The following is a 27,513-nucleotide window of genomic DNA, read 5'->3' on the forward strand; positions in this document are numbered from 1 at the left end:
CAATTACCTGAGAATAATACACTAATTCCACTCACAAACACAGATGTGAGCTCTAGGCTCACTTCTAAGGGGCTATGATTTTAACCCTGCCAAGCAAGGTGAGGTTAGGAGAAAAGGCCTCAAAAAGGAGTGGAGCTTTCTCTGTGACTCTTTTATTAAAGTATTTTCTGGTAAAGTTAGTAATTTTGATGTTGTGACTTACTCACTTGTAAACATATTATATATGCTACTTAGTGATAAGTATCATAACTTTAGTGAGTCTGTCTTATTTGAATTAGGTTATAAGCTAGGAGATATTAAGAAAAGATCTAGGAACATATATTATGCTAGATTCTTTATGTTTCTAGCTAACTTTGTTTCTAAGAATCTTATCATTGAGAACCCAACCAACAAGCTTGATTGTTGGGTTCAAGAAAGAAGAGTCATTGCTGACCTGAACAGGGCAAACAACCTCAGTGAGGTTCCTCTAGTCTACCTGCCAATCATGGAAGGGCCTCAGGTAAGTGAGGTAAACACTACCATCCCTGCTACTTCTCTATCACAAATTTCTTTGCCAACTACTGTGGCTATGGCATCTGTTGTAGTGACCAAACAGGTGCCTACCCAAGCCATAAAATCAAGAATTTCCAAATCCAAGTAAAAAAAGCCCACTCTAGTTCCTCTCAAAAGAAACTAGTTTTAAAATCCACTAAAAACCAAGAGTGGAGTGTGGAGGGAAGTGAGCCTGGTGAGGGACAGGGTGAACATAAAAGAAACCCTAAGAATAAGGATGGAGAGGTGTGTGAAACCCAACCTAGCCACACTGCAGTTTCCCAATAAACTATCGTGTTTAATAAGGATCTAAGCTCATTACTAGTTTCATCCTCCTAAAAGGATATCACTATTGAAACAAGATCACAACCTAGAGCACAGGCCAAGAGGGTTAGGGACACAGACTCACCCCGAACTTACACAAGAAAGAAGAAATCTAAAACACTTGGGGATACACAGGGTACACACACAGTGCAAACTGCAGTCAAAGAATCAGTTACAACACCTTCTCAAACTCAGTTTGATGTGGCTCCTATAAATGTGGAGTCAAAATCTTTAATCATAGAAGCACCTAACACACAAAACTCACCCACAAATTCTCTGGATGTGGATATGATTCACACAACAATTCCTGATTCTCCATCTTTAACTTTCATGGAGAAGCCCAAATTTACAGCAAGTGAGCATCATCTTTTAGATGATATGTTGGCTCACTTGCTATTTCTTTCTGATTCTACTGAGAAATATGTGCCAAATCTCAAATCAATCACCACAGATTCTACAGTAGTTTCTACTCCAAACTCTGTCATTTCTACTATCTCGATGGATATTGTTCATCTGTTGACTAGTGATTGTATCTTGACGGATGTGCTTCATAGCAGTCATCTGTTGAAACTCTCAACTACTACCTCAACGGATGTTTCTCATCCGTTGACTATCACTGCACCACTTGAAATCTCAACTATTGTTACAAGTGTAGATGATCTAGTAGTTGTATAATCACTCCTAGGATTGAGGGAAGGGAGTGAACATAGTGAGAGGATGAGTTGCTCTCATGCAAAAGGAGAGGAAATGAGTGAAAATATGCAAGCTACTTCTTCCATCTTGGCAAAAGTGAGTGAGTGGAGTCCCACCTCAGTAGGTGAAGGTTAGGGTATGAGGGTAGGAAGCCAAGGGGAGCCCTTTATGCAAGAAAAGAGAGATCATGAGAGAAAAAACAGGTACAGAAGAATGGGAAGAGCCCATTGTTAGTGAGTTAAGGGATGTCAATGAAGCTGAAAAGAAACAGCTATTTCAGCAAGATTATCAAGCTGTTTTAGACTCTGTTTCTTATGAAGCTGAGGCATTTACTCACCCTATCCCGGCTTATCAAGTTTTGGCTGAACAGGACAATGTGGCTACTGAGAGAATTCTCAACTTGGTGCACACAACTGCCTCAATACAACGGGCAAAGGATGCAACCACTGCCATGCCCTCCACAGCTGGTGATGATTTTTAATATGCTAATGACTCATTTGGGGATGATGGTGAGGATGATGAAGAAGAAGGCATGAATATAGGGGAGATGCAGATATTCCATCATGGATGATGCACAAGGAATGCTCTTACCCACATTTCAATCCACACTATTCAAACTTATTCATGACACCCAAACAGCAATTCAAGCATCCACAAGTTCCAGCACCAAGATTTTACTTACAGCTCACCTGGAATCTCTTCAACTATACAAGATACAGGCTCTCAAACAAAGTCAGGATGTGAATGCCCTAAAGTAAGAAATTTCTGAAGTCAAACAAGACTTTGTAGCAAGGTTGGGTGCTAGGCTTCCTAACACCATAATGACATAAATAGCTCAAAAGCTAAGAAAGGAAGCTGATTTGAATAGGAAGGTTGAGGCCATGGATTCAAGATTGACAAATGTGAAGAAATCAATGGCCAAGATACTCACAAATCAGGAAACTCAAACAAGTCTGCTCCAACAGTTAGTGGTTGCACATACCTCAAACTCTGCTCAACTTGATGCTAACAAAAAGGGGGAGAAAGACTTTATCATTCCAGTTAGCCAAGAAGAGTCATCTAATGAGAGGGAGAAAGTGCTCAACATAAATGTCAACAAGGTAATAGTTCCAGCAATTGCCTTCACAAAGCCACCAATGCTTGACAACATTGATTTAATCAATATAGCAATAGCTGAATTAGAGTTGAATGAAAAATGGAAGAAGCTTGATGAGAACATCAAGAAGAAATTTTGTCCAATTGAGAAACAAGACAAAGTCTTTTCTCATTTCTCTCAATTGAGACTAATTTTAGCAAATGACATGAGCTTAGGGAACATGGAAAGGGGACAACCCTCATCAATCAATTCTCTAGGACTAATGTGATTTTTCAGCCAAAGAGAAATTATGCAAAGAACTCAGACAAAAATCCATTGGACCTGGCTTATGAAACTCCCAAACCTGATGAGAAGAAGCTGCTTGGAAGGTCTATTGCTTTCTTCAAAGATCCCAGAGATTCAGTGCTAAAGAAAAGAATTGCTAAAATCTATAGGTTTGGAAAATTAATCTGTGTGGTGGCTGGACATCCACAGTTTGCAGAGGCTAAGAAAGAAAAAAAAGGTGAGGCTCAAACAACAATAAAAGCAAGCTGCTTTAGATGCCAAAAACCAAGGTAAGAAGCCTGCAATCACAGATCATGTAGTGCCCACTGTGATAGCTGAGACTCATATTGAAGAAAAGCAAGCAGAACCAAAATAGATTAAGAAAATGAGATACAAGCTTAAACCAAAGAGGAAGCTGGATTTTGATGAAGATAGGGATGAATATATGCCAACCCAATCTACTACTTCAAGTCAAACAGCCAAACCTACATTGAAGGAGGCTGAATTCAAGGTTAATCCTGATATGAATTTCCATGGTGAACCCATAATTCCAAAGAATGAACCTATAGATTGGGATAGCATGCCTCTTCCTGATCTAAATATTCCAATCATATCCAATCCAAAGAAGAAAAATAAAAGAGTAATCAAGAAGGACAAGCTTGTCAGACTTCAATCCAAATCATTGGCCAAATCCAAACCAACTATCAACAAGGGAGATCAACTCTTCATTTGTGACATCAAAGAATTCTCAGACATAAATTTTTATCTGGATGAGCTAGAAGAAGTTAGAGCTATTGATGCTTACAAACATCTTCCAGAAAGATTAGTTTTCAGGTACAAGAGTGGAAAAGAGATGACTTGGCCACTTCACAGAATTCTCAATAAAGGCTATTCTGTTTTGGTGAAGATATTTTTCTCAATAAAGAAGAATTTTGGATTCAACATTGTTGCCAATAAAATCATACTGAACAAAATTGAGGAGATAATGAACAGTAGAAGAAACCCAAATGCACTCCCAAGAGTATTCACTATTCCCTTCACTGGAAATAGAGTGCATTTTAGATAATGGAGTTCAAAGATGAAAAATGCATTAGAAGATTCTTCAGATTGAAAGATCAGCTTAAGATTTCAAGCAATGAAACTCTCATGAAGATGCAAGAAAAGCTGGATTAGACAAATGAGGATGAATCTGAATTCTACAGACAACTTCAACACCGGATTGAAGAAAACAATAAGAAGTTGGGTAAGAAGTTCAGACAGTCAAGGAAATAATCTAAATCTGCTCAGTGCAGAGGAGCACCTTGAAAATGGCTTGTGGGACTCTCTATAAACCTTCCTCTATATGTTTGTCAATAAATTGCAGCACTTGTAAATTTTGTCTACTACAATTATGTCTGTATTCATAGGGTGTTTTGTTATCATCAAGTTTCTCATAATTTATGGCTACAATTCCAGTAGACATAAATTGGGGAGATTGTTAGGAATATGTTGTGTACTTGATGATAAGTTAAACAAAATATTTAGTATATTTTATTTAGTGATTTTATAGCTCTCAACGGATGATCACTTTAACATCCGTTGAAAGGGTATCTTATGTATTAATAAGTTTAGTAGCACATTTCTGTATATTGTAATGCCTTAGAGAACTAGATGTTGTAGAATGTTTTAAGTCATGTTGACTATTAGATTGATATGCAAGATAGGTTGGTTAATTGTAAATATTAGATGCCTTGTAATCTTGTATAAATGAAATGGAGTCAACTGTTATGAAGATAGTCTCAACCGATGTTCCACAAGGCTTCAACGAATGATTAACTAAAGTCTCAACGGATGATCAACCAGACTATCAACGGATGATACAACAAAGTCTCAACGGATGATCCCACTGAGTTTCAACGGATGATCTAACTGAGTTCCAACGGATGAACAAATTCAAAAGAGCAGTTGATAGTGACTTGATAGTCACATACGTTGATTGTTTGCAAATGGAATGTGGCAGCCTATTTACAGGTCTTAGAGAACAAAGAAATATTTTCATTTCCATGCTAAACTGAAGATATTCAAAGATGCTGGATTGAGAAATGAAGAAGCATGAAATTAGACTAGAAATATTTTATCTTATTTGTTTTTCTTTTTATCATGTAACTTGGTGATATATAAACCAAGTGTAGCAAGTAGAACAAAATCCAAATTAGTAAGCAATTACCAGAGAAATAGATAAAACTATATCTGTAAAGAATTTCTCTGTTCTTGTAAGTTCAACTTGTAAGCAGCTGTGTGCAAACATTGCATCACAGAGTTCTCAAATTAATATATATCTATGTTGGAAGATTTCAATCCATCAGAAAGTTTTTAAATACTTGTATTTGATTACTTTGTGTTTGATTTATTCAATACTTCATTCCGCACTTTAGCTAAATCAAACACAGTAATATATTTATAATAGAACAATTCTTAAAATTCAAAAAGTAGCCAGAATTACATTCACCCCCTGTAATTCTTTGTTAGATTGTCGGGGAATAATAACCCTCGACTTGTGTGTGTGTCAGAATACGTAAAAAGTGAAAATAATAATACAACATATACGTAAGAATCAATGCCCACTTCAGACAAGCAAAAAATCTGATCACTTATATTGAAAAGAGTCCAAACAAATCTTAGCTCTTGGTATTATTTACGTGGGACTTACCTAATTATTTGTTGCTTGTTGTTTGGTCGCCCGCAAGTTGCAACCAATCGGGTAAGAAGTTTGAAAATCCACTTTGAAATGGGTAATGATGAACAAGTACATATGTGTGTGTGTGATCGGTAAATACAGAAAGTAATCGCTCGAAAGAAAGTTGGTTACTCTATAGGAATAAGATGCATTTTCCTATTGTAAAAGTGGTAACCGTCGAGGAGTAAGTAAAAAAGTTGTTGGCAAAGAAACTAGACAAGTGATAATGACATATATTTTTACTTACGAATGAAATTGTATAAGGGAGAAGATAACTGCTTTTGTTCCAAACTTGATTTAGATCTCTAGAAGATGTAAAATGAAGAATAGCCGGTGCCCTTGATCTTGATATATTAAGACGTGTTAATATATTCCTAAAAGAGTAATGCTTGGTTCCGAAATATTTTCCCCAAAATTTCCCAAATGATGCGACATGATACATGTCAAAATTTGATTTGTGGCTTATATTAACACATACTTGGTTTCATATTATTATTAAAGAAAGTTACCATTTATACATAACACATCATTATTTGGGGAAAATTTAAAAAAAAAATAGGGGTGCATAGCATTTCTCTTCCAAAAAAATGTAAAAAAAATCCAAAAAGTCGACCTCTAGCCTTTCTCGTATACTTTTGAATAAATAAAAGATTAAAAAAATAAATCTATCAATCCCTAATTCATTGCACCCCATCCGTAAAAATAAATGCCCTGACGTGCACACGTTTACACAGATAACTTCCGTTCAACTACAGATAAGAACCGAAAGAAAACACACACATACCAAAACACACACAAATCAGATACTACATTTGCGAGCACTGGGGTCCAGAAAATCCCAACTTTTGTTTTTCTATAAAATCAGGGTTTTACACAACCAGGGTTTGTTTGTAACACAACACAAAAAAAACACAAAGTTGTGTTAAAAAAAAGAATGGTTATAAATACAAACAGAGTAGAACATTTCGGGGAGAACGAAAGAAACATAACAATATATAATTCTTCAGAATCAGAATATATTGATACAATGTCACCACCATCACCATCAATGATGGTGGTGACCACTTCTCCACCGGAAGTTCATAAAGTGGTGTTGCCACCTTTTAAAACCACCGTCCAGAAACTCAAGCACAGGCTTTCTGAGATCTTTTTTCCTGATGCACCGTTTGATAAATTTAAAAACCAGTCTTGCTTTAATAAATTTTTGTTGGGGTTGCGGTTTTTATTCCCTATTTTTGTTTGGGCTCCGAATTATAATCTTAAACTTTTGCAATCTGATGTTATTTCTGGCCTTACTATTGCCAGCCTTGCCATTCCTCAGGTATGTATTTGATTCTTGAATTTTTATGTATCTTTTTGTGAATGTTTCTGTTTTTCATTTTTTTGATTTTCTTGATTTTTTTGCAGTTTTAGACTTTTAGACAAACACATGCATGTGTATTTTGTGTTTTTAGGTTGATTCTTGACAGCCCTTTTTGTTATATGGTTTTTGGGTGATGAATTGTTGAGTATACTTGGGAATTTTGTGTTTTGTGCAGGGGATTAGTTATGCTAAACTTGCGAATTTGCCTCCCATAATTGGACTTTGTAAGTCTCATTTAACTCTCTATGTACTATTGGATTCGTGGTTTAGCAGTGTTAGAATTTGGTAATTACTGAAGTTATTAATTCTAATGCTTGATTCTTTATTTTTTGGGATGATTACTTGACTAATACATGCTATTTCTTGATTTTTATTTATTGTTGTTTTTGTTGTTATTATGTAGATTCGAGTTTTGTGCCACCATTGATATATTCTGTTCTTGGGAGTTCTAGACATCTAGCGGTTGGTCCGGTTTCGATAGCGTCTCTTGTGATGGGAACTATGCTTAATGAGAAGGTTCCCTACACTGATAAGCCTACTCTTTATCTTCAACTGGCTTTTACGGCTACTTTCTTTGCCGGAGTATTTCAGGCTGGTCTTGGACTGCTAAGGTATTCAGTAGTATGTTATGTTGAAAAAGATTGAATTGTTACTGTATTTGGTTAGGAAATTGAAAATTATAATTTACTTGGCGAAATTGATGCTACTGTTGATGGTTGGGAAAAAAAGTTATTCCCACAAGAATCATTTAAAATTGGTAATGTCAGTGATGCAACTTTTCACGGTTGTAAATTTTCCTGCTGTACTTCTTGCTTGGTAAAGCATATATAATCTTCAAAATGGTTTAATAGTGACAAAATTATCTTTTATGTGGAGTTGGCTTATGTAATGATATACTTATTCAGAATCACCCAAGTTCAGTATATTTTAGAAATGGTACTTGACTTAAGCTTGAATCCTCTAGTGAAACAATTGCCGTTTACAGAACTTTCTGAATCCTTTGGTGTACCAATACTGTTTGCAAAACTTTTTCAGAGTCCTAAAGAATAGGTGAATGCATATATGTGAACGATAAACACTCGAATCTCTCTTCTCAAATCCATTTTGATCCGATTTAGGTGTTTGACAGGTTAGGATTTGTGATTGATTTTCTATCAAAGGCAACTCTTGTAGGATTCATGGCTGGTGCAGCTATCATAGTATCACTGCAACAACTTAAAGGGCTTCTTGGGATAGTTCATTTCACAAACAAGATGCAAATAATTCCTGTGTTGACCTCTGTTTTTCGAAGAACAGATGAGGTAATGAAATGCGTTAAAGAGATATGAATGTGTGTGTGTGTGTGTGTAGAAGTGTGAAAAGGGAAATTTTGAATTTTTTATTTAAGTGTTAAGAAATTAAATAATGATAATTTATCCCAGCAATTATTATCTTGTAGTGGTCTTGGCAAACCATTGTTATGGGGGCTAGTTTCCTGATCTTTCTACTAACAGCAAGAAAAGTGGTATGTATGTGCATGTTGTTTCTTTTGGAATCTTTTACTGTTTTATTCCCATCACCTAAAATATTTCACTGTTGGTTAATAAATGCAGAGCATGAGAAATAAAAAGCTTTTCTGGGTGTCAGCTGCTGCCCCATTAACATCTGTTATTCTCTCAACCCTGATAGTCTACATCTTCATATCAAAGCTTCACATGATTTCAATTGTAAGAAAAAGTTTACGAGCTTGGAGATGGTTTTACTACCAAGTCCTTTAACGGACGGGGCTGGTTTTGAACCCTAATCTAGAATGTTATAATCTTGAAAATAACTCATTTATTTATTTATTCTAATATGTAACAGATTGGACACTTGCCAGAGGGTTTGAATCCACCATCAGCAAACATGCTTCACTTTCATGGCTCTTATCTGGGGCTTGCTATAAAAACGGGGCTCGTAACAGGGATTCTATCTCTCACAGTAAGTAGTAATGTGGTCATACTAATTAATTTTACATCTTATTAAAAGTTACTTGTAAAGATATGGCGCATGTACAAAAGCTCTGCATTTCTTTCTTTTTCACAAATTTGTTTGTTCACTTACCTGTGTTATAGGAAGGAATTGCTGTTGGACGAACATTTGCTTCATTAAAAAACTACCAGGTTGATGGCAACCAAGAAATGATGGCTATCGGTTTCATGAACATGGCTGGCTCTTGCTCTTCGTGTTATGTTACTACAGGTGATGATTGTTGATCCTATATACAATTTTTTAAGCCGGGCTGTTCTCTCACAAGATTTTACTAACTCTAAAGTTAATACATTGTCTTTTTAAAGAAAATAACAAATGACATTGCAGGATCCTTTTCAAGATCTGCTGTAAATTACAACGCTGGAGCACAAACAACGGTTTCAAATATAATAATGTCAACAACTGTGCTAATAACTTTGTTGTTTCTAATGCCACTGTTTCATTACACTCCTAATGTCATATTGGGAGCTATCATCATAACTGCTGTGATTGGGCTGATAGACTATGAGGCTGCACTTAGATTGTGGAAAGTCGACAAAATTGATTTCCTCACTTGCTTGTGTTCTTTCTTCGGTGTTTTGTTCATCTCAGTTCCTCTTGGTCTTGCTTTCGCAGTAAGTTGTTACCTTGCTAAACTATCTGGTTCTGTTAGATATGGTGATAATATTTGTTATAAAAGATAGAACATAATATAACTAATTAAAAATAACCATCGCATGTCGATTTATCAATTGCTTGACATGGTTCAGTTCTATATAAAATCTTCTTCATGAACTTCAGGTTGGAGTTTCGGTTTTCAAAATCCTCTTGCATGTCACTAGGCCAAACACTGCCGCATTGGGAAATATTCCAGGCACCCCCATATATCAGAATCTCCATCGATACAGAGAAGCCCAAAGAGTTCCTTCTTTTCTCATAGTTTCTATTGAGGCTCCAATCTACTTTGCAAATACTACTTATGTCCAGGAAAGGTTGGTGCGGGCATGTCTATATTTATAGTTTCCACTGCTTAATCTTTTCTTGACTTGCACCTTAGATGCTGAAATATCTTCTAGGGGCTAGGGCAAATACGAATGAGATATTGATGGAATTTTTTGTTGCAGGATGTTAAGATGGATCAGAGAAGAAGAAGAGTGGATAAATACAAATAATGGAAGTATATTGAAGTGTGTTATTCTTGACATGACCGGTAAGTTAATTATGGTTGGATTATTTTAAATAGGGTCTAAGTTACAAGTTCAGCTGTATTGGAATGTATAGGGTATGTCTGCACATTACTTGTACTACTGCTTCATATAACGTATATGTTGAACGTATCATTTCACCTCCCTCCCTCCCTCCCTGAATTTCAGCTGTAACAGCTATAGACACAAGCGGCATTGATACACTTTGTGAAATCAGAAAGCTACTAGAGAAACGATCACTTCAGGTATAACTAAGGAAAAGTTGGCCTAATTCCTTGATTAGTACACGCTGCAATAAGCACCGTGTATAATGATGTTATCGTTCTTTAACTGATGACTTCCTATACTCTGCAGCTTGTATTGGCAAATCCAGCCGGTAATGTGATGGAAAAGATGCACAATTCTGAGGTTATAGAATCATTTGGGTTAAATGGACTTTATCTGTCTGTCAACGAAGCTGTGGATGACATCTCAACGTCATGGAAGTGTCAACCCTAACCCTTAGTTGTAATTGAAAAGGCAGCAACACATTTTCTGCTCTAGACGAGACAAATTTAAGTAGCAAGTAATTACTCGTCCTCTTTGGGGATGTGATGTTTTGAAGTGAAAGGTCCAACATATCTGAGCTATCGCATTCCAGTTTATATCCTGTAGTCATTTGTATTTTGCACCTTGTTAGTGGTGTTTACCAAGGTGAAGGTGGTTGTATCTTTATCTCTGTTAAAGGAAGCAACTGGGCATAACAAGCTCAACAGTCTTTTAGCTCATCTTTTGTAAACAATATATAAAATAGACTCTTAGTATTTAGGACATATACAAGTATCTTTGGTTTCAACAATACTCCTTACTCCTTGTTCAATATTTCATGATTAAGAGTGCATTCTTTCAGGTAAAGAACCACTTACATGAGAGAAAAATAGTGGTTCTCATTTTTTATAATAAAATATTAGCAAGGACATTCTTAAAAGTAAGGGAATTTTCCTTGAAAGTAATTAGTGAAATGAAGCTACTGGCAATTTAAAATATCACTAGAAGATTGTCCTCTCATTCTTTAAATTTAATTTAGGAGCACAAAGACCAATCTATCAGATTTTCTCTTGGACTATTGTTATGAGATATCAACTGTTCGCAACTCAAGAAAACCCCTTAAATACTCCGACGGAAATTAAAATATAATTAACTGGGTATGGATTTAAAACATTGGGCCTGTTTGGGGATTATAATAAGTTAACTTATGGGTTTATAAGTCCGCAACAACTTATCGACGAGTGTTTGTCGACTGAATTTATAAGTTAAATTTACAACTTATAAGCTGATAAGTTGAATGTCAGCAGTAACGTACTTTTTTCCAACTTATTTGTATTTTTTCACTTTTTTTAAAATTTTGAGTTTAAAATAAAATTTAAAATATTTTTTAATTTAAAATTCATGAATTAAGATAATTGTATTTAATAATTATTTATTTTAATTCATTTAAGTAAAAAAAATTAACTTATAAATAAGTTTATCCAAACACTTATAAAACTTATAAGTATTTATCAACTTATCACTTATTTAACACTTATTCATTTTAAGTCATAAATTACTTATTTTAAGGTTTCCCAAACGGCCACATTATGCTGTGTTACCTAAAGTATCTAATAGTGTAGATAGGATTAGATACATCAACAACGAGATTAGAAATAAAAAAAATTCTAGTACGTTCGTCTGAGGTTAATTGTGTGATACGGGCTTCCATGTACTGACATTGCTAAAATTAAGTATAACCAGAGTTGACAATAAATTTTGAAATAAAAGATGATCAAAAAAATACACAGCTTGATGCAGTTACTGTTCAGTGTACCAAAGAATCTATATCCTATAATCATCTTCTGGAGTGACTTAACATGTCATGATCCTCTCTGCACAGATCTGGAAAGGCTTTTATATACTAGGGGTTTTCTAGAAAAAAGTAATTGATTATGGCATCTTTTAACTTCATCATCCAAAATTCTCCGTAGTGAAGATAGCTGCCATTTCCACGCCCCAAGTTGATCTTTTCTTGCTTGTTCAGGTCTTTGGTCACTCAAACATCTGCAACGAGATAATTTGAAAACAAATTAAGCTTAAGGTAGAGACCAATTATGATTGTATAGCACCAAGCCAACAATTACCAGTTCCAATTAATTATACAACTTTGAAATCAACTTGCAGGTCATAATAAATTCAAAAAATTAGCTAATTCAATAAGAAATTCAAAAACTTATCAGCTATGAAATAAAGTAGAAAGAGGTAAGCGTTCGATATGCCATCTAAGGGTAAGGGTAAAATAAAGAAACATTATATCAAGCAGAAAGTAAGATATTGTGCATAGAAAACTTCAGAGCGATATATATATATATATATATATATATATATGAAGGTACTAGAACAAAATCAAAACATAAACCAAAACCTTACATGTAAAATTATTGTCTTCAGATAAATGTTCTCTTATTTAGGTAAAAATAATAAAAAAAAAATTATTATTTGGCAAGGATATTTAACAGACAAATGAAATGGAAGGATTATGTATCCTTTCCACTCCTGTTGACAGATAATTAAATTTTTAAGTATTTCATGAGTTACATTACACTACATAAACAAATTTATGCAGTGCCGCTTGAAGCCTTAAATGACCACCAAGAAACTCTTCGCAAATCCAACTGTTAGTGTTAGTTTTGCATCAAGGTATCCAGATTATCCTAATATTTTTTAATCACGTTCCCAGAACGAGTTGGTCAAGTTTATAACGAGGAGCGCCAGGGTATTTTCAAGTAAATGAGCCAGAGCCACATGCAAGAGAGGCTGCTATGAGATCCTTTCAGTAATTTTTGTTGTGCTACGGCAAGAAGTTAAAAATGAATCAAGCAGTACTCTAAACACATATTTAATCAGAGAGAAAATGCATTTCAATTTTAAACCAATGAAGTCAGGTTATGCAATGGAAGATTATGGCTTGCTACGGGGATTTGATAACTGTAAACAAGCGCTAGGGAATTGATCATAAAATACATATATCCACACAACAACACTACAAAACACCAAATGAATGTCTCAGTAGATGTCATCTACAATGAAAAGAAAAACTTAAGACTTACGTACTAATAGCACTGAACAATTACTAAGAGTACTACTGGACGACTATGAAAAGATTAATGTCCTCTTATGGATCAGAGTATGATGTCACTCTTAAGGTGTCGTTGTTGGTGCTATATAGATCTCAATTATACGAAAAAAAATTGGATTCATGGTTTCTTCTTGGTCAAAATTGTATACGTGCATGTCAGCTTCTGCGTATTAACTTGTAAGTAAAAAAGTACACTACACTAATAATTTCTAATATGTTACTAATCAGATGAGTCAATCAGTTATTACTCCTCAAGTGAACCCCTTGCAAACACTGGCGAATTAAATTCAGTCAAGAAACACAAAAAAATTACTTCACAGATCTACACCTTGAGTTAATATACGAGTACCAATTGTCACTGTTGTAGTATAAAGACATGAAGGTTATGATATAGCCTATCACCAGTTCTAAAGTAGTTCTAAAGTAAAAAGAGGAAACAACTCACTAATGATACTTACTGCACTTTAACCATATAATTTGTTTTCTTAATCAACAAATGGGAGGCAAGAAGTTAAAACAAAAATCCATAAATGCTGCTCCAGAAAACACAGTCATGCAAGTGCAACTATATTTTATATAACAAAAAAAATGGAGGCGGATAAATTGATAGAGGTATTGGCTTACTTGAACGAAATCTCGAGATAGGAATTTCTCGCAGTTCACGTTTTATACATAAGTACTCTCCTAACAAAGCCATGATAGCGAGTCCAGTACCATTTACAACCCACCATGCTATTGATGAAGGCCAGCCACCATACGCAAAGCATATAAAGAGATGGATAATATACACAGTGGCTGAAAAATCTAAGCACTTTTTTGCCCTCTCAATCAAGTACAGCAGATAACCCGCACTGCTCAGACATCATAATATCAAATAAGCAAGTTAGTAGAGCACCCTCGTAAAAACACACATACCATGTAAGTGTAATAAAATATCCGTTAAAATTATTTACAGCGTGGAAAGAGAAAATGTACACATTCATATCTGATTGCAGTAATAGAATTGAAATACTACACAACCCTTCAAATCTGATTACCAGTGACTTAAATATTTAGAAAAATATATTTACAGCGTGGAAAGAAAAAAAGTACACATGCATATCTGGTTACAGTAATAGAATTGAAATACTACATAACCCTTCAAATCTGATAACCAGTGACTTAAATGTTTAAACCGCTTCTTCTAACTCCAGTAACTTAAATATTTAGACAACCTCTTCCCTCTTATTGATATTTTCTTCTTCACCCTTTTCTCTCTCAGGAAAAAGAGTGCCAAATTGTGGCAGATCTTAGAATCTAGAACATCTGGGGTTGATATATGTATTGATATTTTTTTGAAGGCCAGCAGCCAGCCGGGCTTAGAATGTTAAAACTGATTATTTAAGGTAATTTGAGATTAGTAAAACAAAATTATTATTGTATTTTGAAGGTCAGGCTTAGCCATTTCCTAGTTCCGCCAGTGGTGCCACCAAAAATCTATTCTCTGTCTATTGACCAATCAAAATGAGTTCTAATACCTTATGACTCAAAAATTATTGACAGGTTTTTCATTAATTACAGTAAAAGAACTTGAACCATTAACGACATTTCTTTTATCATCTGGACTGTCTTAACACAGTTTTTTCATGTAGAATGATAATTAAGATTGAATTACACGACAATAACAGTTAACAATAACTAATGTAGTCCCAAAAAACTTGCTATCCGTACAATATCACAGACGCACGCACAATGCACACTGATTACAATTTGCAATCAGTTGACTAATCCAAATTTCAACATGCAGTTATATATTAAAAACTCGAAAGCAGATGAATAACGACGGTCTAGAGTAACCAGCATTACCAAAATCTAATTAACTACATAAAACATTACGAAAGCCAAATAAATCTCATAAAATAAAATCCTTCAAACCAAACAAATACGAACAATTCCGAAACTAAACACTAAAACAACAATAACGAATTCTTACCCTGCTGCAGCGGAAAGCATGATCGAAGCAATAACACACCAACCAGTCCCCGTAGAAGCACTAACAGTTGCGAAATCAAAAAAGTACACTAAACTCATTCGAGACACTCTAGTGCCAACAAAAATCGACAAAAAAGCACCAAGGGTAAGATAGTACAAACATTGTAAAGCAACAATTTGGGCAACAATTAGCCATGGATCCCACACTACTGTACCATAGAACATGACTGACTTCACCTATACTAATCAAAATTGGCCCAAATTAAATAATTCTAAAAATCAAAACTTTCCCAAGAATCTAATAATATAGGCTAATAAAACACACTATATAAACCCAAGATATAAAATTATAGATAAATAAAGAGTGAGAGGCTTATATTTGCAGCAGATCCAATAAGAATTTTAAAGGGGTTGTAATATCAAGAAAGTGAATTGTGAGGAATAAAGTTGACACTTTTATTGAGCTGTGAGAAAATTTAGACCCGACCCGTTTCAAGATTTGACCGGCCGGAGAGAACCCGGAAATCTTTTTGAGCTTAGCTTGAACAAACTAAGATGGCAAATTGATCGGAGCAGTCTAGTTACAGGCTTCCAGCTGTGTGTGTATATTTCTCGTTTGCTTCTTTTTGTTTTTTCTCTCTTGTTTATATAATAACTTAATTATTCAATTATAAAGTTTTTTGATTTTAAATAATAAGACAAATTTATTTCTAATAATAATTCGATTAGAATCGACTCTAATTTCCTGAAAACAAACAGAGAAAACTAATCTTTTCGAATTTATATTTATTAAATTTGATCCAAAGTTAGATTAAAATTTTATATTTCATTTAAATCTTGACTTAATTTTGAATATCAACATGGGTATTTAATTTTGGTTGATTCGAATAAATGACGTTTTTATATATTTGAATTTAAGAATTTTATAAAAAATTATTTAATAACCTTTTACTTAACTAATATATATTCATTTTGCAGAGCATTATTTTAATATATTATATAAATATTTATATATAATAATATATATTAGTCAAGTAAACAAAATAATTTAACGGCTCTAGAAAATATCATTTCCGTTCATTTATTAAACGAATATAATTTGTACTCAATATTTACAATTTGAATTCATACTCGAACTCATTTTCAGCTTTATATTATATTGAGAAAAAAAACCATTAATATGATGCTCATACTTCAAACAAGATATTGTGTATGAAATTCAAATTTTACATTGATATTAAAAAAATCTGGATTATTTATTTATATATTATTTTTTCTTGTCAAGTCATATTCCAACAACTACACTTTAATCGTTCTAATCTTTTATATAATTAAATACACATGAGCAAATCATCTTTAACAAGATTTGAACCATTTTAATTAACACACTTATTTGACAAAATTTAAATCATCTACTTTTGTTCTGGTGGACCATATAATTTAGTTTGATAAGCTGCTGCCTTGAATGTTAGGCTCTTCTGTGTTTACTTGCAAAGGAAAATTCTTTTAGCCATGATTTGAATTGCAGTTATATGTCAAATATACAATGTACAGATAATAAGTTACAATTTGGAGAAAAGCTCTCTAAAAATAGAACAATCTAAGCATATATTTATACCTCAAGAATTGGATACTAGGGAAAAACTAAACCTTGTAAAGGCCTTCTACATGCAACTGTACTATGAACTTTCTTTCTTAGACACAACCTTTCTTCTCCTGGTTCTCTTCACAGGAGTTTTGGTCTCTTCTTCACTACCTTTCTGGCTATCCACGTTGCCAAGTTTCTTTACTTTCTTCTCTTCCTTGACAGCTTTCTCATTGTCAACACTCCTAGCTTTCTGGATATCAACATTGCTAATTTTCTTTACTTTCTTCTGTTCCTTGACAGCTTTTGGATTGTCGACGTCGTTGATGGAAGCTTCCAGTGAACTTATTTGACTCCGCAATCTTAATATCTCGCCTTTGGCAGATGCTGCTGCTTCTTCTAGTTTCTGTGATTTCTTCTCAAATTTCTCCCTTTCTTTTCCAAGTTTCATCACAAGTTTATGAGCATCTTCCATGTTTTCTTTCGCTTCTTGAGAAATTTGCTTTTGCTCAGTAAGGGACCTGTAATATACATCTTTCTCATCCTGAAGGCTGGAAATTTTGGAATTAGCAAGCTCCAGATCTTTTGACAGTATCAACGCATTTCGATTCATCTCATCTAATGATCTGGTAGCTTCTTCCAAATCGGTTTCAAGAGATACACGTGCATCCTTATCTTTCAGTATTTGGGACTCCAGAGCTCTTAACTCTTTGTTCAAAGAAGTAACAACCTCCTTCTCCTCTTCCAAATCCCTAATAGCACTTTCAGCTTTTCTATAGACATCACCCAATTCTTTCTGGAGGCCCTCACAATTTTGTACCGCAACTGTCGGTTCATTTGACATGGTTTCGATCTGTTCTTTTGCTTGCTTCAGAATCTCGTTCTTTGATGTCAGCTCAACGGCTAATGCTTCTTCACTTTGCTTTGCCTCTGCTAAATTCCCTTGTAACAACTCTATAGCTTCAGAAGATTCACTCTGCATGTTACATATCTCAACATTGAGCCGTGAGCACATATTTCTTGATTGCTCAAGTTGTTTCGCCTGATCAGAAGCCTCGTTTCGTGATTTCTCTAGAGCTTCATGTGCAAGGATAAGCTCCTGTTCTAGATTATTTATAGCTTTCAGTTCTTTATCAAGATCTCTCTTGAGATCATCTCTTTCATGAGATAAATCAGTAACTAAAACTTTCTTTTTGCTCACTTCATCCAACGCAAGCACAAGCTGTTCTTTAAGCTGGTGAAGTTCGTTCACTTTATCTTCCAAGAGCCGGGCATTAGAAATTGCTTTCTTTTCTGCAGAGGACTTCAGGTCATCATATTCCTTTTGAATGACACCAAGTTTCCTGTTGGCTTCGACTCTCTCAGCAATCAAGGAGCTTACTTCCGCATTCAAATCATCGATTGTGGCAAACTTGAGTTCTAGTTCATCTTCAAGTTTAGCAAGGTCATCTTTTAACGTTCTTATTTGTGAATATAGACCAACTACCTCATTCTTCGTATTCTCATATACAGAAGTCAGTTTACTGAAATTTGATTCTGCGCCGTCAAGCTTAGAGCTGAGGTCACGAATGTCAGCTTCTTTATCATTTATCTCAAGTGTTAGCAAGTTTACTTTTTCTTGCACGATTTCAACAAAGTTGAGTTTTTCCTTCAGCTCATTTTCTAGTTCATCTTTATTTTGCTCAGCCTCCCCAAGGCTGGTTGTCAGACTATCTATTTGAACTTCGAAACCTTCAACAACTCTTTTCTCTTTTCTAAGCTCTTGTCCAAGGCCTGTTATTGTACTATTTGCTGATTGCAGCTGATTAATCAAAGACTGCTTCTCTTCATTTGCCATTTTAACTTGCTTGTTTCGTTCCTCCCTTTCATCTCGCAATTGTGACTCAAACTTCTGCCTTAGAGAAATCATGGCAGCTTCCTTTTCATCCAATTTAGTTTTCATCTGTGCATACATGATTAGAAGCATTACCACCAGTAAGGAGTAAATTGGATGAACACCTCTATAACATACAGCATACAACATATTCTATTTTCATTTTTTTGACAAGTCGTACAACATATTATATATACACATTGCTGGAAACAATCAGATAGATGAAGGGCCATAACTAGATCGCAGTAAAACAATAAACAAGCGAATAGAGCAAGCATTTGTTATGAACGTTCACACAGGCGATTAAATTCGTAGGTCAAGTGAGCTTCCCTCTTTAACGCTCTACTGAATCTAAAGGTATGGTAACATCTAGTAAAATACTTGATCTGGATACTATGTTCCACCCAAATATTATAGTGTGAACAATATGGTTTTTTTAAACTTCAAAGATCCCTTATGGCAGTAATATACTATCATCACATGATCAAACACTCTGCTGTAATCTTTAATTGACTGATCAAGGAAGTTTGTCATTTTAAATTAAGTAATCTATGACTTGTACATTCCTTTTCAACAGCATCTCATGGAATATTTCTGAAAGGACTTAAAGCTCTTCTTTGAAAAATGAAATATAACCCCCTTAATCAGAATTGGTGAAAGGATTAATCAAACAACTCTACTTACAGATTCCATTGTTGCTTCAGTACTCTCCTTTTCCTTCTGGGCAAATGCATAGAGCACCCCAAACACACTAGAACCGAATATGCCGATCCCATTTAGAAGGGACAGGAAGGGATTCGGTGATGCATCTCCTTGATTACTTTGCTGTCACAAAATATACTCATATTAGAACTTTCTATACTTAAAAATGCATAAAATTATTCTAGCAAAAAACAAAAAGAAGTATAAAATTAAATTAATTTGACTACTGCAAATCTTAAACAAGATACTTTTTAGAAGTTTAAACCTTGTCATTTTGTTTCTGCTCCGATGTCAATATAATAGAATCTTCTGAAACATGATAAGATAACAAACATTAGAATTGTTTGAAATTCTATCAGAAGATTGAATGCATACTAAGATTCTTATGAAAGTTACGACCTACAAATATTATAATAGGATACAAAGCACAAGAGTCTTAAATAGCTGAAAGAGGGAACGAGTATTATATCGTCAACCAATTGTTGACTAGAATCCTTGTAGATTCATAGAGTAATAATTTTAGACATTTGTTCCTTCCACCTTTTCATAACTAATATCTTTAATGTTGTATTTGGTTGGGCGAATGAAAATGGTGAGGGAATGAAATGAAATTTACACTAACTAATCGTAAATGTTTATATTTGTAATTTCTTCCTCCATTATATTCCTCACAATTTAAAGTAGTGCCCAAACCCACCAATTTGAGAAGAAATGCTCCACTCTCCATCCTACCTCATTTTCTCTACATCATAGAAAATTTGCACTCACTTTCTCTTTCACTCTTCCCTCCTACAGTATACTTTAGTTTTGTAGTTCATTTATGCTGGCATATGAACAAATGCACCCATTCCAACTACAACATTAAGTCAAAAAATACATTTCAGGACAGTTCAAGGTAGCAAAAGTGCAAATAAATATTCTATGAATACTCGGCCAACATCTGTCAGAAAAAAAAACCAAGTCCTGTGCTATGTTGTATTGTTGACAGATATCATATATCCAATTCTCCACTACTATTAGATCACTGCCAAATTTGAATTTTTTTTCCCTCGTACAATTTGGTGTAAATAATTTTAATTTTGGTCAAGAAACAACATCGAGTCCTCTGAAAAAGCTTCCAAATAGGATGATGGACATTCTCTATACTGTGAACCACAGACAAATGATTGGTGCTGTTATAAGTCAACCAATCATAAACTTTGCCTTAATCGAATACTTAAAAGATGAAAGTTAAAATTAATGCTAGAGAAACGCCTCATTTGGTAGATACATGATAACTACAATATAAGATCAGGGAACCACAAAGAATTAGGGAGGACCGGCGGAGAAAAAGAGAGGACGATTCGGCTGAAAGTGATAAATGCTAAGGTACCCTATGACAGAACTCTGACAAAACCAAAGTTCGAATTATCTCTGGGTTACTAAATCTTTCTTTTGTCAAAAACTTGAGGATGAGAAAAAAAAACAAAGCTTAATGGCGATTACAATCATATATAATAGTAAGGTTGATAGGTCCGAGATTCTCATGAGTCATAATCGAGACTTGTATAAAAATAGGCACCCTTTACATTATATTTATTTAGCTAACCAAGTTGTTTTGGACATCAAAATATATAAATTGGAAGAGGCGTAACTTAGCTTGTGAACGTGAGGTCTTAATATTAAGAAAATAACGAATATCAAAAATGGAAAGAGAAATCAACTCCAACAATTCTTCCCTCGGGTAGATACTATCAAACAGAACAAAGAAGACATACATCCAACCAGAAAAACTTGTTTCTATTAAATATAATCACGTAGAGACTCAAGAAGCTTCATTATCCACAACTGAATATTTTAGGAAATCCTTTTGCAAGCCTGCATCAATCCTGTTCCTTACTTGAAAGATACTTGACCGTCGTAAGGGTCTCCATACAAGATTCATACTAATATACTATTAAACCAAGATTTACATTCTAGTAGCAAATAGCAATGCCCTCTATGGTCATACTGTTCTCATGCTAGCATATAAGACAGACTTCCAAAATATTTTAAGTAGCAGTTATAACTTATATTCTTGTAACATTCTACTTGAAGAAGACCAAGACACCAAGTTATCTGAGATACTTTCACTTGGAAGAATGATCAGGTCAAAGCACTAGGCATTTCTACAACGTTTTGATTGGACATCCCTCACTTAAAGATCACTCTCATCCTAAAATTTGCTACTTTGTTATTTCAACTCATTATAAAGTCCGATACATCTTCGATTTCTATTTGTTATTCAATAATTACTTTCATTCAATAATACCTAAAACCAATCTGCATTATCATAAACCAATCAAACAAACGTATACAATTAAAAAAGATATAATAATCAAGAAACCCCAACTCACCAGCAGCATTAGCATCACCTCTAAACTTAAGAAGTGGAAGAATTGAAATACCCATGAACAAGATAGCTCTTTTCTTGAACAAATCACAATCTTTTTGCTCTCCAATCTGCAAACAAGCAATAACTGAAAAATTTCTCCCCTTTTTACCTGCATTTCTTTTAGAAAAATTCAAGAAATTGGAGTGAGATGAAAAGGGTGAAGTACTAATTGGATACAAAGAGTAAAAGATTGGAGAGTTCAAAGAACTCCCCATTGCAAAGCTCATAGCTTTCTTTGTTTTGAAGCTTTTAGATAACAAGAAACTATAGGAGCAATCAACCCTTTATTTGTTTCTTTTTATATGTGTTACCTATCTATACTTCTGTTTTGTTGCTTTGTTCAGTTGTAGTTCTGGTCCATGCTGTCCCCGTAAAAACCCTTCTTGTACTTTTGAACAACGGCACCGGTGAAAGTTAAATTTTTAAATAGAAAAATTGATAATTTATATATAAAGATTTTATTTTTACCTTGATTAATATGTACAATAATCAATATGATTAATTATTGAAAATTGGTTCTATACTTACTAAATTTTAATAAGTCAATTAATTATTCAATATAAAACATACCTAATTAAAGAAGATAAAAGTGTCTCTAAGTACGGACGTACTTAAAAGTATTAAACCTAGTTTAAGTTCTGTGAGTATGTAATTAAAAGTAACAAACTTCTGGCTGCTGAAAATTTTAGTGAATTCAGTTAATAGAAAAAATTGATGTCAATGTAAAAGTTGTCCTAACATTTTTTATTTCAAAATATTTTCTATCCGCCAAAATTAACAGATGGCGCTTGATATAGCGAAAATAATAATGTTTCCTCCAAATTATAAAACAACAAAACCTCTAAAAAGAAAAGTATGCCAGAACTCAACTCAAAATAAAATATTGTATATAAATATAGCCGGGTTAATTACAGAATCATATGTAGCTAATAATTATTTAACATGCATCATGTCATGTGAGTCATTGCGAAATTTTTTGTTTCAATTAAATCATTCAAGTAAAAATATGTATTATTTTTTACATTTTTCGAAAGTAAATATTAAAATAATCATTTTGGTTAAGATCATTGACATGTCATATACAAGAACGTGCATAGTACTTAAACTCTTGTTGTTGCAGTCGGGTATAGTCATTAAAATAAATATTTTTATACTATGAAGTATCGTAAAAAATCCAAGTAAAATCGCATGTGTGTGGGTATCGTCTAAACCCGAAATTTTAGACTAATTTGAAATTTTTTGGATGAATAGTAATTTTATAGTATAAGTATATATATATCGTGTCACATATGTTGTAAGTTCCAGAAGGGAATTCGGACTACGTACTAGTGATCCATACTATAAATAATTGTATGTAAATCACATCAGATTTCAGAGATTAACAACTTGTATTTTGACCGAAAATCGAGCTGTTTTGGTAACCGAAAAAGTGTAGGAATATTTATTTCCTCAAAAAGCGATTTACAAAGAGATATTCTTAATTTAGGAATTAAATAAACGTAAGTTGAGTTCGTCAGAATTCGAAAATGAGCAAATTGAAAAATTCGATGAATAGTGCCCGATAAATAGTAAAATATTTCGGTATCCGATCGATCCCATATTTCAGCGGAAGTTCCAGAATAATTAACTGTTACTAAGTGTGTGATTGCAATTTGAAAATGAAGGCAAGGATTCGAGGAACGATTGATAAAAGAGAATGCAATAGAAATTGGAATTAGGAGACTTTGTAATGTAAACAAACTTAAGGGGTTATTTTGCAATTTGACAAAATTTAATCTAATTAAAACCAACCCAAACCTCAAATCAAGGGTGAATCGAACTAACCCAATTAATTCGGTTTTTAAAGAAATGAACTCGTTAACCAAAAAAATTATTTTTAACCCAACCCTGCCCTTTATACATTGGGTCGGGTTGGTTGGGGTTAAAACTTGAATAAAATTACTACAACATTTTTTAGAGTCAAAATTACAAATAAATTTAATTAAAAGTTGAAGTGTACCCTGTAATTTAATGGAATATAAATATTATTGGATACTAATACATACCGTTAACTCTTCTAGTTTAAATTAAATTTCTTATGATGTGTTATCCGTGAAATAATAATTTTATTTCGAATATATTATTTATTACAATAAATACATAAATTAAAATTTCAAATAATAATACTATAATTATAAAGTCGGGTTGGGTTGGGTTAGTAAGGGTTTCAATTTTTTTAACCTTGACCCAACCCATTATATTCAGGTTGATAAAAAATTAAACCAGTTAAACTTCGGGTTTTGGATAGGTCGGTTCCGTCGGCCGAAATAAGGGGTGGGTTTGGTCGGTTTTACAGTTTGGTCGGTTTTTTGTTCACCCCTACCTCAAATTATCAAAAACCCCAAGGAGAAGCCTCGCCCCCCCAATTTTTGTGAAGAAAACTGAGCTTCAAGATGAGGAAGGAGTGAAGCTTGCTTGTTTCTTGGTGGATCATCGCGTTCAATAGCTTAAAACGAAGAGGAAAGTGAACCCGTTCTTTTGATGGTAACATCTCTATCACCCACAAACTCTAGCTATATATTTTCTTAAGTTTAAGAAAATGATGAATAGTGATTTTATAAATTAATTTTCTTGAAACTTAGAGATGAAAGTATGTATGTATTGTATAAGTTATGGATTGATGTTTTAAGTGATTAAACGAGTTGTTGTTGAGTTTTGGAGATTGAGTTTTAAATTTTGCTTGAGTTTTAATGGAGGATTTGACTGAGTAGAGGGAGTATAAGGTGTATGGTGAGTTTTTAATTGATTGATATTGATTTTGGAGTAATTTAGAAATGAAAAACGTTACGTTTTAAGCCGTCGTAATGTCTGTTTTACATTGATCCTTTTAGACAGTTAACTTCGGGATTTTTGACCCTTTGACCCAAAATATATTTTTGCATATTATTGTTCTAGATGTTCTCTAGATCTTCCATGAGAAAACGGTGTCTCGGTTCGATTAACGGTTTAGGAGAAATCGAGATTTTAGTGAAAGTAGCGGAAATAGTAAAACATCGTAGTTGACTCGACTTTTAAAATACTTTTCACCTAGTTAAACTATGACTTTCAAATCCAAATTTTCATTAAAAATATTACAAATACTTAAAATGATTTGAGAGTTGGTTTTGTATTTAAAAATAATTTTTCCAATTTATTAAAATTGTTTAAGTGCGAGTCGAGAAATAGTAATTCTCACAACTCTAGAGGTACTATTTTGATGAACCCTTTTGTCCAAGATAAAAGAGTATTTTGAACTCGACTAAAACATGAAGGTTGTCAAGGATTATCATTACTACACGTAGGATTGAAGAAGGAGATTAAAAACCTTGGTCGAGATAGCTTTACGAAGAGTAAAAGTAGGCCCGAGGAGGTGAAATGCCGGGAAAAATAAGTGTTTATAAATTGACCAAGTACAAATGGTAATTGTTATGATAGACTCGATTTAGTTTTATGGATTAGTATCGAGGTCCTAGAAAAGCATAGTCGATAGATTAGTGGTCCTGACACAACCGATAATGGTAAGAATGGAATCAGCAAGTGTGAAAGTAAGGAGTACGAGTACACTCGATATAAGTTGAGAATTAACATCGAGGTGTTTGAATAAGAAATTGGTGAAGTATAAAAGGTTGTAACCACTTTATGTCTAATTAATCATATTGAGTTATATTTATTAAGTAGTATATGTAGCTATTGCAAAAATGGACTAATCTGGATTATGACATCTATTTATAGAAATATCCGGAACAAGTGGAGCATGGAGTAGGTTTGTTGGACTCCAGGCAAGTTTTCAAACCCTATTATTGTTGTTGTGATGATTACAAGTATATGCATGAATGTTTTGAAAACGTAATCTTGTGATATAATGCATGTATGATATAAAGTTAAAATCTTATGATATATATGCATGCATGTTTTGAAATCTTGATATTTCGATAGTGAAATATAATTGTTTAAAGTTGAGCTTGCGAGCTATTTAATACCTATGCTAGTGATATGCTACGTTGTACGTATACCCTTAACATAGGACATACAAGTTTGAATATTATACTTCAAACCGGGAGACGATGTTCCCGAGTATATTACATACGGTTTTCGATAACTAGTATCGAATAAAGTTATTCGATAATTTTAAATCCTCAAGTGAATATTATTATGAATATTCAATTAATAATTTATTTATGATCAATTATTATTATTGAATTTTATTCTTATTATTCGAGTAAAGATTTTACTTATGAATATTTATATATTTATTAAATGAATATTAGTTTTGAATATTCATTTAAAGACTTTTAACTCTGATTATTTTTATTTAAATATATACTTTAACCAATGATTATTTAAGGAATATTATTTAAATATTCATTAAATATTTTCAAATGAGATTGACAAGTGACTCGTATTATTTAAATCACATTTATCTTAAATATTTTCAAAAAACATTTTTGAACTTTATCAAATGATTTTAAAAGTAAAATAGAGGATCTCAAACCCTTTTTTATTTAAATCTTTTGTTAGGTCACACACACACACTGTAGAGGGGGTGAATACAGTGTATAGTACACTCAAATCGAACTTTAAGATCTTAAGTAACAGAAAACAAACTTTATTGAAACAATAAACTCTGTTACAGTATGGAACTGTTACCTCTCAGTGATGAACAAATATCACGAGAGCTGCTAGGGTTACAAAGAATAATAATTTCGATAATGATAACACTTATAGTGTAAACCCTATGCCTGTGTTTATATACTACATAGTTACAAGATAATCGCTAATTGATATGGAATATAATTCTGCTTCCTAAAATATATCAATCAGATATCTTTTCTTCCAAGTATTCCATTCTTCACGGAATTCCTTCTTCATGCATATCTCTTCTTATGTTTATCTCGATCTTCTTTCCTTTAATCAGCTACTGTCCTTATCTGATTGTCCTTCAGCACTTAAGTTCTGATATTTATCTTCTTATGATTATCTCCTGATAATATAAGTACTGATATCCTTAAGTCCTGACTTCCAGTATAAGTACTGATCAACAGTTAAGTACTGATTTATCCTGTTCACGTAAGATCTGAAAGCTAAACATAAAACATATTAGCCATGACATTATCAAATATATCTAACAATCTCCCCCAACTTGTAAATTAACAAAATATACAAGTTTAACAGATATTTGATGATGTCAAAAACATTAAGTACAAATGCATGAGAAATAGACTAGATAACTGCAACTTACAGTCCTTAAAGTTTTTACCAATTTCAACTTCTGATAACAACTTCAATCTGTATAAATATCATAATTTAAGCAGTTGTAGATCTTCGACTTGGCTTCTTCATTTTCCGATCTCTCTGATGTCAGGAGTTGTTCAGAGATAGTTCTTCAATAAACATTTCTCAGCATATCTTAGTTCATCAATCATTCTCCTTTTAACACCTTTAAGCTCTGCAGTATCTTCACCAGTTTGAAAGATTGCAGCTCTGAGATCATTAATCTTTGCTTTTCTTAACTCCTGATCTAGTCTTATGACATAAGCTTTGTCAGATTCAAGATTGAATTCAAGTCCCTTAATACCAAGATACGTTCTGATCTGTGTAGTATTAGGCTTCATATCAACAATA

The 27,513-nt window shown here is 33.5% G+C and overlaps 3 protein-coding genes across 4 annotated transcripts; 1 reads left to right on the forward strand and 2 right to left on the reverse strand.

Moving 5' to 3' along the window:
- The first annotated feature begins 6,436 nt into the window (after positions 1-6,436).
- On the forward strand, positions 6,437-11,037 carry LOC141723864 (putative sulfate transporter 3.4). Its single transcript, XM_074525795.1, has 13 exons — positions 6,437-6,945; positions 7,163-7,211; positions 7,391-7,598; positions 8,117-8,288; positions 8,426-8,491; positions 8,580-8,693; positions 8,830-8,946; positions 9,081-9,207; positions 9,325-9,611; positions 9,778-9,968; positions 10,101-10,186; positions 10,350-10,426; positions 10,536-11,037. The coding sequence occupies exons 1-13, from the start codon at positions 6,559-6,561 to the stop codon at positions 10,677-10,679; spliced, it is 2,025 nt and encodes a 674-aa protein (XP_074381896.1). The 5' UTR covers positions 6,437-6,558; the 3' UTR covers positions 10,680-11,037.
- Positions 11,038-11,857: 820 nt separating this feature from the next.
- Positions 11,858-15,928, reverse strand: LOC141723865 (uncharacterized). The gene is made up of 3 exons (XM_074525796.1): positions 15,302-15,928; positions 13,954-14,180; positions 11,858-12,254 (listed from the first exon to the last, which is right to left on the reverse strand). Exons 1-3 carry the CDS (start codon positions 15,523-15,525, stop codon positions 12,247-12,249), a joined length of 459 nt encoding a protein of 152 aa, XP_074381897.1. The 5' UTR covers positions 15,526-15,928; the 3' UTR covers positions 11,858-12,246.
- A 994-nt stretch (positions 15,929-16,922) lies between these two features.
- On the reverse strand, positions 16,923-22,203 carry LOC141723866 (MAR-binding filament-like protein 1-1). Of its 2 annotated transcripts, none has more exons than XM_074525799.1 (4): positions 21,836-22,203; positions 19,726-19,766; positions 19,443-19,583; positions 16,923-18,827 (listed from the first exon to the last, which is right to left on the reverse strand). In XM_074525799.1, the coding sequence occupies exons 1-4, from the start codon at positions 22,098-22,100 to the stop codon at positions 16,980-16,982; spliced, it is 2,295 nt and encodes a 764-aa protein (XP_074381900.1). In that variant the 5' UTR covers positions 22,101-22,203; the 3' UTR covers positions 16,923-16,979. The 2 variants fall into 2 exon arrangements, with proteins under 2 accessions (XP_074381900.1, XP_074381898.1); XM_074525797.1 differs by having other exon boundaries at positions 19,726-19,769.
- Positions 22,204-27,513: the final 5,310 nt, after the last annotated feature.

This window comes from Apium graveolens, chromosome 5 (genome assembly GCF_009905375.1).
Source record: "Apium graveolens cultivar Ventura chromosome 5, ASM990537v1, whole genome shotgun sequence".
Classification (NCBI taxonomy): Eukaryota; Viridiplantae; Streptophyta; class Magnoliopsida; order Apiales; family Apiaceae; genus Apium; species Apium graveolens.